The 14,715-nt window shown below is 40.5% G+C and overlaps 1 protein-coding gene and 1 long non-coding RNA gene across 4 annotated transcripts in view; one reads left to right on the top strand and one right to left on the bottom strand.

The window, feature by feature from the left end:
- The window catches only part of FBXO11 (F-box protein 11), a 97,473-nt gene extending 85,163 nt beyond the window's left edge, over positions 1 to 12,310 (bottom strand). The window contains exon 1 of one of the 3 annotated variants that reach the window (XM_032292180.1): positions 11,313 to 12,310. In XM_032292180.1, the coding sequence (XP_032148071.1) occupies positions 11,313 to 11,541 (229 nt within the window). In that variant the 5' untranslated portion in view covers positions 11,542 to 12,310. Of the gene's footprint in view, positions 1 to 10,932; positions 11,174 to 11,312 lie in introns of those variants that run through there. The other 2 variants (XM_032292181.1, XM_032292182.1) reach the window with 2 other exon arrangements.
- Positions 12,311 to 12,400: 90 nt separating this feature from the next.
- Positions 12,401 to 14,102, top strand: LOC116560663. Its single transcript, XR_004273068.1, has 2 exons — positions 12,401 to 12,800; positions 13,121 to 14,102. It is a non-coding gene; the product is annotated as an uncharacterized LOC116560663 (long non-coding RNA).
- The last annotated feature ends 613 nt before the right edge of the window (positions 14,103 to 14,715 follow it).

Raw genomic sequence — 14,715 nt, 5'->3', positions numbered from 1 at the left:
TATATATTATATATATTACATATATACAATATATATTATATATATTACATATATACAATATATATTATATATATTACATATATAATATATATATTATATATATTACATATATATAATATATATATTATATATATTACATATATAATATATATATTATATATATATATGTATGTATGTATCTCATTCAGGCAGAAAAACACGGGCTGGCTCAGGAGATAAATTATTCATGTATTCAATACAAAAGTTGATTTCTACTTGTTAAAAGAAAAATTTTAAAAAGACAATGAAAATAAAACCAACAGGCTTACTAGCAAGCCATACTAATCTAAAATTTTCTTTAAACTCAGTTTCTTAATGTAAGGTTCCATAGGGCAAGAACTACATTTGTATGGCAATATCTAACAAATTCAAACCTTGCTGATTTACACTGGCAATTGAAATGATACAGAGAGAATTTTAAAGCATCTCAGAAGTCATCTTATTCAAAAATCCTCTAATTTAGAAGTAAGATTAAGAAACCACTCTGGACAAAGGGAAGACACAAAAGCCACCCTGAAGCAGCGCAGGCTCCTTATCCCTAAACTTAGGGACAATGTTCAGTAAATGATAACATTTACTGAACGTGGCTACGTGTTGAAAAAAGAAAATGGAAAGCAAGGGCAGTCTCCACCACACTGTTTTTTTGTGGATAAGAAAGATCAACTGTTAGCATTAACACAGGACTGACTGGTTAAGTCCTGAAAGAGGAAATGTGAAATAATGAAATGTTCCACCTTTGCTATCTAAGGCTACTATGTCATCAATTTCAAGCAAGTAGTTCCTGATGAACAGAGCCCCATCTGTCACTCTCGGGATACTTGTATCGTGAGGAATACACGTTTATATGCCACTAGTACTTTAGTACAAGCTTTCACTTGAAGAACTTATCAAGGATGCTAGGCAGAGGTACTTTTTCCACCTTCCTCCTATACACCAGAAATGGAAAGGTCCAGTCAAGGGCTAGAAAAACATCTCTAAAACAAAATGTGCCCCATTTTTTTCTGTGCAAGTCTCACCATTTTAATATAAGCTTACCCTAAGACAATAAAGGGTAGCCAAGAATATGTAGAAAACTAGAAATAAAATAATTGTCCAAATAACAGCAAAATATTTTCATAATTGTTAAAAAGATAATCTTTAAAGGAGTAAGAAACAGGTTCCAAACTTAAGTGGAGAAACAAAATCACTTATCACCACTTCAGCAGCAAAAGGAGGCAAGTTTTTGGAATGAAGGCCCAGAATCATACATTAATGCCCACAGTATTTTTTGAAATTCTTAAATACAAAAAAAAGGATGTCTTTCCCTCCTCAAAGCAACCCGAGCTACAATCTTTGGGAGGAAATGAAAGTAATATTAAGTTAGTGAATAAACTATCTGACTATTGGGGGAAAAAAGTTCCTTAGATTTTCAGACTGTATACCTGCAAAAACTTAAAAGAACTATTAAATGTTTATTTGAATCAAATTTGTAGACTAAAAATTTTAGCACAAAAACAATGTTTACAATAACCCAGAATATTTTAATACCAAATGTAGCTACCTGCAAAAAATGAAAATAGAAAAGAACATGGCAGTCTCCTCCCCTGTTTTTTGTGGAAAAGATTAACACTGTAAGACTCAAGACTGAACTATTAAAGGATACCAAAAGACTAAAAAAAAACCCCACTAATACTTATAATAAAATCATCATTTCCAGTCAATTATTTTAGCAACGTAATTATGAAATGCCATATTCATACATCTGAAAGCTGTTTTAGTTTCCATTTCTTGTAAATGGAAATTTTGTCTTTGAGAAAATATCAGCAATGGTATATGCTGAGGTACAAAATTCATAGGGAATGTATTATATATATAAGAATGCTCACAAATGCAGAGAAAAAAATGCAGAAAAATTAAGTAAAAAAAGAACGCTCATAGCAGCATTACTCCTTACAGCCAAACACAAAAACAATCTCATGTCCATCAATTGTATAATGGATAAACTGTAGTATATTCATACAATGTAATATTAAACAGCAACAAGAATGAACAATGAACAAACTAATGCTACAAACAACAATACGGATGAAGCTCACAAACAAATATTAAGGGAGAATTCTGTCAGACACATAGCAGTGAATACATACTGGGGGGTTACATTTACATTAAGTTCAAAGACAGGAATAAACAATCCAAGCAATCAGAAAGATGGGGTTGGGAATGGTGACTTGGAAGGCCCTTCAAGGGGGACTTTTGGAATACTGGTAGTGTTTTATTCCTTGCTCTAGGTATTTTTGGTAACACAGATGTGTTCATTTCATGAAAAGTAATCAAATTGTACACTGATGATTTATGAACTTACATATTTCAATTAAAAGCTTAAAGAACATTAATAGAAATTATTTCCACAATTTAAATAACAATATAGTTTTTTTGTTTTTTTGTTTTTTATGATGGGGTTTCACCATGTTGGTCAGGCTGGTCTTGAGCTCCCGACCTCAGGTGATCTGCCCGCCTTGGCCTCCAAAGTGCTTGGATTACAGGTGTGAGCCACCACGTCCGGCTTAGTTGTTTTTTTTTTTTTTTTTTTTTGAGAAAGAGTTACGCTCTTTGGCCCAGGATGGAGTGCAGTGGCACGATCTCAGCTCACTGCAACCCCCGCCTTCTGGTTTCAAGTGATTCTCCTGAGTAGCTGGGATTACAGGCACCTGCCACCACACCTAGGTATTTTTTGTATTTTTAGTAGAAACAGGGTTTCACCATGTTAGGCAGGCTGGTCTCGAACTCCTGACCTTGTGATCTGCCCATCTCCACCTCCCAAAATGTTGGCATTGCAGGAGTGAGCCACCATGTCCAACCTTAACTACACAGTTTTAAATGTATATAGCCCATTTATTTTTTAAAAACTATAGACTGTTTCTAATTCAAATGACTGTTGCTAATGCAAATGATCCATACATACTCTACTTCTCTCCCTCATAATGCTCAACCCATAATTAGTCTTTTGAATATTTTTTAAAAAGTGAAACTTCAGGGCCAGGTGCAGTGGCTCACACCTGTAATCCCAGCACTTTGGGAGGTCGAGGTGGGGGGATCACGAGGTCAGGAGTTTGAGACCAGTCTAACCAACATGGTGAAACCCTGTCTCTACTAAAAATACAAAAATTAGCCGGGTGTGGTGGCGGGTGCCTGTAATCCCAGCTACTCAGGAGGCTGAGGCAGGAGAATCGCTTGAACCTGGGAGGTGGAGGCTGCAGTGAGACGAGACTGCGCTACTACACTCCAGCCTAGGAGACAGAGTGAGACTCCATCTCAAAAAAAAAAAAAAGAAAGCAAAACTTCAAGAGAAAAATTTAAAAGTCAGAAATAGATCAAGAAAAGAAATAAACATATAAACTGATTATTGCAGGAATCCTCTACTTTCCCACTCCTCTGCCTTGCCCCGCCCCAATACCTTATTTGCCTCTGAAGAATCACTCCTACACGGAAAGCCCTTCTTCAAATCATTTCTTTTCTTTTTTTTTGAGACAGGTTCTTAACTCTGTCACCCAGGGTGGCGTGCAGTGGCACAGTCACAGCTCACTCCAGCCTTGACTTCCCTGGGTTCAGGTGATCATCTTACCTCGACCTCCTGAGTAGCTGGGACTACAGGCATGGGCTACCACCCCCAGCTAATTTTGTATTTTTTGTAGAGATGGGGTTTCGCCATGTTGCCCAGACTGGTCTCAAACTCCTAGGCTCAAGCGATCCACCCCACCCACCCTCCCAAAAAGTGCTAGAATTACTGGCGTGAGCCACCATGCCCACCCCAATTGTTTCATTTTGCTTCCCTCTTTTATTTGGCCTAAAATACCAAAATTTGACAAGTTATCATAATCAATCTCTTAAAACGCAAATGTCTTTCAGAGAATTATGAAGATATCAGTCATTTCACACAAAACTGTGAAGCAATTTAGTGGCTACTTTTACATACTGCTGACCTTATATTCAAAAAAGTGAGCAACTCCATAATTTCCTTTACCATAAGAACATTTGCTAAAAATACTGTTTCACTCTACAGCCATATCACCCCAAACATGCCCAATCTCGTCTTGGAAGCTAAGCAGGGTCGGGCCTGGTTAGTACTTGGATGGGAGACCTCCTGGGAATACTGGGTGCTGAAGGCTTTAAAAAAAAAAAAGCTGTTTCAAAATATAGTGCCTTACTCCAACTCGTATTTCTTTCAACATATCTTCTTTGATCTTTCTTCTTTACTATGATAGAAGTCTGGAAAGACTCCTACTTTTCATTTGTTAAATTTTATTCACTTATAATTCTCTTTAAAGCTTTTTTTTTCTTTTTTCAAAAAGTTATGAAGAAACAGTAACTAGTGACATACATACTAATGTTGTCCATCTCAAAATATAGCAAGGGAATAAGAAATAATTATATGCTCTTCCTCTTTCCCATCCCCTTTCCTCCTAAGTGTTACAGTCATATAAAGCCACATGTTCTTACATAGAGTATGTTATATACTATGGATGCAAGATAGAAAAACCAATGCTTGGATATAAAAAAGAATTACTGTAGCTAAACCAAAGTAGGTTAAAGAAGTTCTCTTTACACAAAGAAAAGATGAATGACACCTCTTCTCTCATGAGATGTGATAATTCCTTAAAGTTTTTTAAGGTTTAGTCACCATATGGAAGAATAGCTTTTAACAATTTTCTCCCCTTTTTGAATATAACCCCATAGTCTTCCATTTGTTACAAAGAACAGAACATTTAACAATGAGGTTTTTAGAAACTGGGAGAGCAAGCAATTAACATATTGAACTCACACTTGCTTTAACATGCTATCTTATTTGGGGTATTTAAAAAAGAATTAATGCAATTAATGCATTCATTTTCAAAGTAAAATAAGTATTTTTGATATTTTCCTTCAACTGAAATAAATCATGTAAAGGAAGTTAGTTGGTTTCATTTCTCTATTTTCTAAGGATTAAGTTTACGCACATTTCTTGTGCTAGCCAAACATATATAAAAACTCCAAGCTACACATATAAGAAACACACCAAACTATGGTGAGAAAAGAATATTTATTTAGTCCACAAACCAGTGAAAATTACCACTGAAGTCTAAAACTAATTTAACTCACATTTTCCCCCTCCTGAAATAGTCCAGCCTAATAACCATGAGCTAAAATCAGTTAATAACCTTTATTCATAACTTATGAGTAATTCAGGGGAAATCTACGCTTCTTTGTATAATGAGTACTTAATGGTTTCATCAACACACTGGAAAAACATGCTGGTCAATCAGCGCAGACTCATCTTGAGACAAATCTACATGAGAGGTAAAATTATAATCAGAAAATTACTTGAAAAATGTGAAACCAAATAAATCAACAATCAATAGAATCAAACTAGTGTAGCCAAATCCAGTAGGGCAGATGGGATAGGACAGGGGGCAGATCTGCTTCAAGGGCCAGGTTACTGCAACTCCTTAAAGTAATACAGACATTCTGCCAAATGTATTTTGTTATCTTCCCTTGTTTATAGAAAGATTAAGTGATACAAATCAATTCTGAAATTATTTCCTGCTACCTACTATACATCTTCATTGTTGTATAACTTGAGCCTGTTTATTCATTAAAAAAAATACGTAACAAAATCTACCTTATATAATAAGGTATAACCCTTATATAATGAGGGGTTACAGAAATCAATCTCTCTGAGGTTACAAGTCATCTAGATTGCATTTTGGGGTATGCCAGAAACTCTTTAACAATTCATGTACATTTTATCTCTTGCTTTAATTTTATATACAGCTGATACAATCTTCTTTTTTTATATACTTAAAAGACCTGTCATTTATTAAATATCTATCATGTGCTAAGTACTTTACTATCTCTCATCCTTGTAAGTGTTCTATAAGGCAAGGTGTTATCCCCACTTGAAAGATTACAAAGTAAGGCTCAGAGAGGTTAACACTACTTACCAAATGTTACATAGCTAATCAGATGGGTAGTCAAAATTAGAACTCAGATCTAGCTAACTTTAACTCTGAGTTCTTTATATCATACTATCTCGTTCCTTATAGCGTATCTTCATAATTTTATTTTCAGAGGGTAGCAACTCTAATTTGGGGAATACCTTGCCAACAAAGTCACATACTAGAATTCTTTGCAAGGTAAGAATGTATTTCTAAGGTCTGATAAATTAGTGAACTGGAAGGTTTAAAACAGAATAATACTTCAAAGATAAGTGGGACAAAACAGACACAAAGTAACTTTAGTATCAGGGATAAATGGGGGACAACAGGAGACCTCATGTTGAAATAGCTCATTACTATAGACAGGTTATTTTCAAAGTTGAAACAGAGGAAAAAAAAATTGAGAAAATACTCAAACCAGGGTTTCTCACTAACAGATCAAGAACTACTTGTGGTTCCTGCTTTACCTAGTAGGTTTCCAAGCTGGATGGCCTTTCCTTGGGTTTGTCAGAATTGCCAGTAAACGGAGAAAAGCAGCAGAAGGACAGCTCTTAGGCCTCATCAGCAGAACTTTAACACTAATAGCCACATTACTCTTTCTATCCCTCAAGTAAGTTCCAAGCTTTGAGAAAATAGGCTTTCTTTACAGCTCCCATACTTCCTGCACCAAAAAGGTTGGGTGGCACTGTCTCCTCTCCCCAGATACATTTGGTAAGGTTAGCCACCAGATGAGAGAGTTGTACCCCACAGTACTTCCTAAAACAGGAAAAATCATGTTCCTTGTCCAGTATTCCTCTAATAAGACTGCAGAGGATCCATGAAGGTGAGCTATCATGAGCTAGAACAGTGCCAAAGAAGGTATAACTAGTATTCCTGACAAGAACAGCAAGGAATGTACTGGCTGCTGCATATTATAAATATATAGCTCATTCCTCATTAGTACGGTGTTGAGAAAAAATATATATCTATATGTGTGTGTATATGTGTGTGTGTGTGTGTGTGTGTGTGTGTGTGTGAATCTCCCCACTAGGAATATTTTATGTAACATTATATGTACTAAATGATTTCAATTTTTAAAAAACCCTAGAATTCCACTGTCATAGGTAAGATTTTCATCCCACAAATACAGCATTAGAGAGACTAGGTTTTTCTTTTCCTACAGGATTAGTTTGGACTAGAAATGAATAGCAAAATCTATTAATGCATTCATTAAATTTCTTGAACTATAAATATCACAATTAAATTTTTAGCACTTCAAAACAGTCCTGTGACTTTTCCAACTAGAAAAAAATTAAATCTATTTTCAAAAACTCTCAAAACATCAAGATTATTCCCAGAATCCAAATTCATCTTTTATTAAAAGGTAATAAACGAGAAACTAATAACAGTTATTTGATTCCAGGTAGGAGAATTTAGTAGCTGGAGGCAGGTGTACAAAGGGGACTTCCATTTTAGACTATGTGGAAATATTACCTACTCAAAGTAATTTATTTTATTTATTTTTTGAGATGGAGTCTCAGTCGCTCAGGATGGAGTACAGTGGTGCAATTTTGGTTCAAAGTAATTAATTTTAACAACTTAAAATTACTGATGAGAACACACAGCACTTCTGTAGACTTGTAAACTTTACTCATATGCCTAAAAAATATTATAAATTCCTACAGTAAAGACGACAAATTCACCAGAACAGGCTGCAAAAGCTAACTCCTTTTAGAATTTTAAAACAAAACGAGTATCAAAATTCCAATCCCACACTACTGTTTCATTAAATCCTAAAATATATTACCAAATTGTCACTATGTAAAATACAATTTTTTTTTATTTTTGAGACGGAGTCTTGAACTGTCACCCAGGCTGAAGTGCAATGGTGTCATCTCAGCTCACTGCAACCTTTGCCTCCCAGGTTCAAGAGATTCTCCTGCCTCAGCCTCCTGAGTAGCTGGGATTACAGGTGCCCACCACCACACCTGGCTAATTTTTTTATATTTTTAGTAGAGGCAGGGTTTCACCATGTTGGCAAGGCTGGTCTCAAACTCCTGACCTCATGATCCACTCGCCTCAGCCTCCCAAAGTGCTGGGATTACAGGCATGAGCCACCGTACCCGTTCTGTAAAATACAATTCTACTAGCTTAATGTGGTACATGAAATCCCAAACTCAGGAATTTAAGAAATTAAAAAAGCAAATGATTAGTCTAGTATTTAGTTTTAAGGTAGCTGATCATTTTAGATAACAACTGAACACGACGTTCCATGAAATATCCAGGCCAATATTTCCTTACGCGGGGTGTAAGAAATGCTCCCTCATGGAAAGCTTTGAAAAATCCTCATAAGATTTTAATCAGTAGGGTCTGGTTTCTTTCTTCTTCAAACACTGGTCATCACATGTAAAAGAAAGTGTATATGCACACACATACATAATGTATGCACACACACAACACACACACATAAATACAAATATACACACAAATACATATACACACGTGTATGTGTATGTAAATACGTTTAAAAGTGTTGTCAAGGAAGTTTTTATACCAATTAACCTGTGGGCAAGTAAGCAGCTAAAAACTATTCTGACAGACTTTTTGCCTCAAAACATACTGTAACTATTTTATTACCACTAAAGAACCTAAAATACATCTTTATATAAAAGAAATGATTTTATATACAGTCTGAACTGGTTTGTCTTAAAACAGCATGTCTCACTTTGATTCCCTATCTGAAAAGTTGTCTGATCTACTATTATGTAACTCTATCCAAGATCCTAACACAAGAGTTACATATCCATTAATAGTAAAAGGTAAAAAATAAATAAAAATAAAAATAAAAACATCACACATACAAACACTTGTTAGCTTTAGTTCTTTATCTTACAATGATTAAATCCAGCATATCTTTAACAAATAACAAAATCCCTCCTTTACAAACTAGAAAGTGACTGCATGCTCCATAAAACTTTTAAAATATTCTTAGCTAACTTCTGATCATTATATGAATCAGACATTTTAAAAATGTCATTAAAATGACAAACTTTCAAAGAATAACGTTTTTACATATGACTGGCAACATCTTTATTATTGTAGTTTACTAATTCATCTTACTGTTTTATGCAATTTAAGGCCATTTATGTGCCCTCTGAAAGACTCATACTATTTTCCCTAAAGTTCTTTTCCCCTCTGTGCCAACACAGAAGCTCCAGAACGGTTTCTACTAGCTGCAGAGAAACAATTCCACAGTGAATTTCATTTACCATTTGGTTGGGTACATACGGAAATTTGGATTCATGAATACTTTTGACAGTTTATGGACATCAATGAGAAGAAAATTGACACGCTGGCATGTGACTGCCGACAACCAAGTCACTTTACTTCAAATAGAAATGGAAATAGACCTCAGTAGCTGATAATTTTGAACAAACGAATAAAAGTGTCCAAGAGAAAATTACATCAACTAAGTTTGAAATTACACACAAATCTTGAAATGGAAATTCAGAATAAACATTTTAAAATGCACAATGGGACTAAATTAGGTTTGCCTGACACGTTTTGATCCAATGCTAATGTTATTAACCAATCACCACATCTTGAAAAAGCTTACTGTAGTGAGAGAATCCTTAATATTAAATGGCAGAATTTGAATCGAGTGTCATTGTTTTCTCAAAAAAAATTTGTCAACTGTACTACACATACAGTGCCAATTCTGGAAGAAGACGAACATTATTTGAATGGAATCAGAAGAACTCTGATACACATGTGAAAGGAAATAATGAGACTACAGATTTTTTTAAATTTACCCCCAAAATGGTAAATGTATAACGAAACAAAACAAAACACACTTACCAATTATGTTGCACAAGATCTCTGCCTTGAAACATCACATTCTTTCAAGTAACATATAGCACACTGCTTTCTCTAAGACTCTTTAACAGTGCTTAGTGAAAACCCTTTAAACTATCTTCCGATTAACATCTCCCTTCATTTGTTAAATATTTTGATCAAGTACAACAATGAAACCATTTTTAAAGAAATAATGTATAATTTTAAAAAACCTTTAATTTCAATCCCCTTATCAATGGAAGTGTGACAACCAACGCATATAAAATTAACCTTAATCCACCAACTAAAACACGCAAAATGTCTCCTAACAATTCTCCTCCTCCTTAAAACAACAACCATACACATAAATACGGTTCTGACCTCCACCCCTACTGCGAACAGCTAATTAATAAAGAGAATGTTTATGTTTGGAGACCAAGGTGCAACACCCCCACCTCATAAATCTCCCAAAATAACCACATCATCCGAGTAGAACTGAACATTATTTTTGCTAAAGCAGGAATTCAACCCCGGGGAGCCTCAGCCCTTAGACAATGGTGGTTACCAGACAGTGCTGCACAGTTGGGTCCAAATGACACATTTCACTAGGCCTTGGACACAACACACACACGCACGCACGCGCGCGCACACACATACACACACACTATCCCAAGGGGTCAGTTCTAAGGAAGGGGCGATCAAACCCCACTAGGAAACGGAGAGTAGCACCGCGGCAATGGGGGGTCGCTAGGGGAGGACAGGCGAGGGGGTGTCGATAGAGCGGAAAGGTAACTGCACTGCACATGAGGGAGGGGGGTGGAAATGGCCGATGGATTCTATATTTATTTATTTAAAGGTCTTGATTTAACGGATCCTTCCCAGGGGTTCTGTAACTAAAGGCAAACTGCGCAGCAAACATTGTGGGGTTGGGAGAGGAGTCGCTGCTCCCCCTACCCCGTGACGGGGGGGGGCGGGGGAAACAAGTTCCCCGGCCAACACTACAGACCACCCCGATTCCCCTCTCCCGCTCCTCCCCAGGAAGGGGGAGGCTAGCACAGGAAAAAGGGGGAAAACAAGTTCCCCAGCCAACCCCACCGCCCGATCGCTCCCAGTCGCTCCCCCCACCTACCATTAGAAAGAGGCAGTCTAAACCATGGAAGGCGGCAGAAAAGGGAGAAATCACGCCACTCGCCTTCCTCCCGGCCACCAACAGACTCCTGCGGGGTCTGCGAGCGAGCCGAGAAACCAAAGGGATGGGTGGGGGTGGAGGGTGCCGAGCCCCCGAAACCAAACAAAGCGCGGCCTGAGCGAGAACCCGGGCGAGTGGGGAAGCCGCGGCTTTTCCTGCCGGCCGGGCCTGGCCCGGGCTGACACTGCGGCACCGGGGGACCCGCCTCCGCTCAGCTCGGGTCTCCCACCCCCAGGGCGCGCAGGCCGCCCCCGCCCGCCCGGGCCTCCCTTCCCCCGGTGCCCCGACCGGCGGGCGGCTGGGAGGGAGCGCGGCCTTACCCCGCTCGCCGACGTTGTTCCGCTCCTGAGGCAGCGGCGGAGGCGGCGGTGGCGGCGGCGGAGGCTGCTGCTGCTGCTGCTGCGGCGGCGGCGGAGGCTGCTGCTGGGGCGGCTGCTGTTGAGGCGGCTGCGGCGGCGGCTGCTGCGGGGGCTGCTGCTGCTGTTGCTGCACCGGGCGCGGCCGCGACACTCGCCTGGGTCTCCGGTTGGCGGCTCGGACGGAGTTCATTTGCCGGGCTGAGGTGGCGGCGTTGGCGGAGGGACACACACACGCACACGCACAGCGAGCTCCGGGGCAGGAGAAGGGGGTGGGGAGAGTGGAAGAGGGGGGAGGAAGGAGAGGGGGCGAGGGGAAGGGGAGACGCTGAGGGCGGAGGGGGCGAGCGGGACCCCGAGTCCGGAGGAAGGCCCGGGGAGACAGACGGAGACCGAGCGAGGCCGGCCGGGCGGGCCTGACGCACGGGGAAGGCCGAGGCCGCCGGGCGGGGCGGCCGCGAGGGACGGAGACAGAAAGACGGGCAGAGCGAGAAAGAAAGAAAGGGCGTCCGCCGCTTGGGGATCCTGAGGCGAAGCGCGGCGGCGGCGGCGGCTGAGGAGACAGATCCCGGTCCCGCCGACTCGCGAGCGGCGTCTCCGGAGGCGGGGGGAGTGGGCGGGCGGGTGAAGAAGGGAGAAGGAGAAGAGAGGGAGAGAAGGGAGGGAGCAGGGGGCGCCCGGCTCTTTTTTACCCCTCTTCCTCCCCCCCACACCCCCTGAAAGAAATTTCTGTGAGGAATTTTTTCTCTTTTTCTTCGGCCTCTTCTCTCTCCTCCCCCCTTCTCTCCTCGGCGAAGGGGAAATGAGTGTGAAGGGAGGAGATAGGGGGAAAAAGAGGCGTCGTCGTTCCTCCTCCTTAAAGGAGCCTTTCCTCCTCCTCCTCCTCAGCCCCGTCGCCACTGCTTCTGCTGCTGCTCCGTGGCAGGAGGAGCCATTGACACCGCCGGAGCCTGTACTCGCCCAGTCCGTCCCTCCCCGCCGCGGGGCTGGCCGGGGGCGCGGGGGAGGGCCGCGGGGCGGCTGGGGGAGGGGTAAATGGGCGGGGAGAAGAGGGGTGGGGATTCCGGCCAGGCGGCCAATGGAAGGCGCCCGTACAACCTTCTGGCCAATAAGGCCTCCGCTCTTATCGCGAAGTCCCTTCAACGCCCTGTTTCCTCTCTCGGGTTTCCTCCCTCCCCCGCTTATGAGGGGGAAAGAGGAAAGGGGGAGTGTGGCGGGGCGGGTGATAATGGGGAGGTATCAGGGCATATAATAGAGCTGGGGGTGGGCGAAGAGAGCGCCAGTGCGTAGCGACGATTCTGGGAGAGGAGGTGCTCGGAGGAAAGGGCGGGGGTTGCTGATGTAATGGGGAGAAGTGATTAATCCTTCAGTTCACCGTTTCAGCCTCCCCCCCACCCCAATCTTCACCCAGTTTTTTGAGCTGAAAAAAAGTGGAACGAGGGAGCCAATCTGGTAACTCGGGTTTTCTGTGGTAGGTGGGTTCAAAATCTGAGCTGTAGGGAGCGCTAGAGATTTCGTGCCCTTTAGCCAAGCAGAGGGTATTTGCAAACACTGGAGATTTCCTTCTCTGAGCTTTGGGCTTGGTAACCGAAGTTTGGAATCGGTTCCTAATCGTAGATCATCTAAACCTTGAAAAGGCTTTAACCTTTGGCCAATTTGACTTGTTCTTTGAAGAAGTGTATACAATGTTCGGGAAAATAATTATGTGAGAGGAGAGAAGTAAGTTTGTTGATGTGATTGTTTATGTGATTTACTTTTTAATTTTCTTTCAGGTCCCACAAACTCCAAGGAAAACAAAAACCCTCAAGAGGAATTACCTTTCTATCTGATGCCCCCAACATAATCTCTCTCCAAGGAAAACTTGTTTTTATTCCCTTGCTACTGTTAACGATGACTGAAAATGTACTCTTTATTGGTTCTCCATCTTCTCTCTTTTGTTTTGCATTTTTTGGATGTGGTAAAACTGGCAGTTGGTTTTCAGAACTTTGGGTGATGTCTCTGGTTCGAGTGTCATCAGTTGCTGTCTTGGTTTGACATCGATAATTAAGCAACTACAAAGCATGATAAGGGAAAGCTGAGAGGGAGGAAAGTATATTTTGGGAGGAGGGCGAGACGCAAAGAGGCAAGCCTGTATTGTGCAGTGTGTTGAGTCCCAGCCTTGGTGTGTGACTACAGGCAAAGTACTTCACCTTTCTAGATATCAGGTCCCCCCTCACCTCCCGAGTTTAAATAAGTACTTATTTTAGACCACATGATCTTGTTTTCAGTTTTTAAGTGTTCTGTTATTTTGAGATGATCTCTCTTTAGTCCAGAAAAATAGAGAAACATAGATCTATGTTTGTTTCTCAAAAAAAATTTGAGGAGGACAGCTGTCAAAAACAGCTGGAGAACTTCAAATTTTTATGGTTGTTAGCTAGGTGCAAATGGGTACAATTTTAGGTTTGTTCAAATAAACATAGGGGAGAAGTAAAAGTACAGGAGAATTACATGATAATATACATAAGTGTGTCCATAATTTTTTATTTTTCTAAAAATTTACTTTTTAATTTAACAAGTACTTATTGGCTCCTTCCATGTATGCATTAATATGTATGTAAGGTGTTATGAGAAATACTAATAAAAGAAAAATATTGGGAATAAAGAGTTTGTATTTTGGTGTAGCAGAGTTGAAGGTTTACTTAATTCAGATGTAAAGAAAATGTAACTTGTTTGTTTTCTGTAATTTTAACTTTAAGTCCCCATATTGTCTCAATTTAAAAAAACACAAAACATAACTTCTGTCTTTCAGCTTTTATTTCCCAACTCTCTCTCCTTCCATGATATTAATGGGGGGATATAGGGTTGTTGTATCTAAGGGATATCTTTTACATACCTTAGATTTCCAACACGCACGCACATGCACAGCGAGCTCCGGGGCAGGAGAAGAGGTGGGGAATTATTACAACATTCTCTGGCATATGGTAGTAAAATGCCTTGTTTTAGCAAAATCAGTATATTATGACAATTTCCTGATAGATGGTAGTAAAGTGTCTTGAGAAAAGGAGCACCTTTTTTGAATTCCCACAGTGACTGGTAGGCTGGCAGCATCCCTGAGGGACAGGGAGATTTACAAGGGCATCTAAGCCCCTAATGCCAGTCCTTATGTTGTCTTCTGGTAGGGAGTGGCTGGTATTGTCTGATGGCAGCCACTGTCATTTATCATTGTTACTGATAAAACTGGTCATTTCTGTTCTTTTGAGGCTGATTTCCTTTGCTGAGATTCATACATAAGCCATTTGCCCTATACACTACAACTTCTTTGTATTGACCCCAAGTCTCCACAGGTCCCTTGATCCCTTGATCCATGGTTCTCACTGAGACACATGGG

The sequence above is a fragment of the Sapajus apella genome, unplaced genomic scaffold, assembly GCF_009761245.1.
Source record: "Sapajus apella isolate SASKATOON/1434 unplaced genomic scaffold, GSC_monkey_1.0 scaffold26, whole genome shotgun sequence".
NCBI lineage: Eukaryota > Metazoa > Chordata > Mammalia > Primates > Cebidae > Sapajus > Sapajus apella.
Note: the sequence above shows the minus strand (reverse complement) of the source record. Positions and strands in the feature narration are given on the sequence as shown.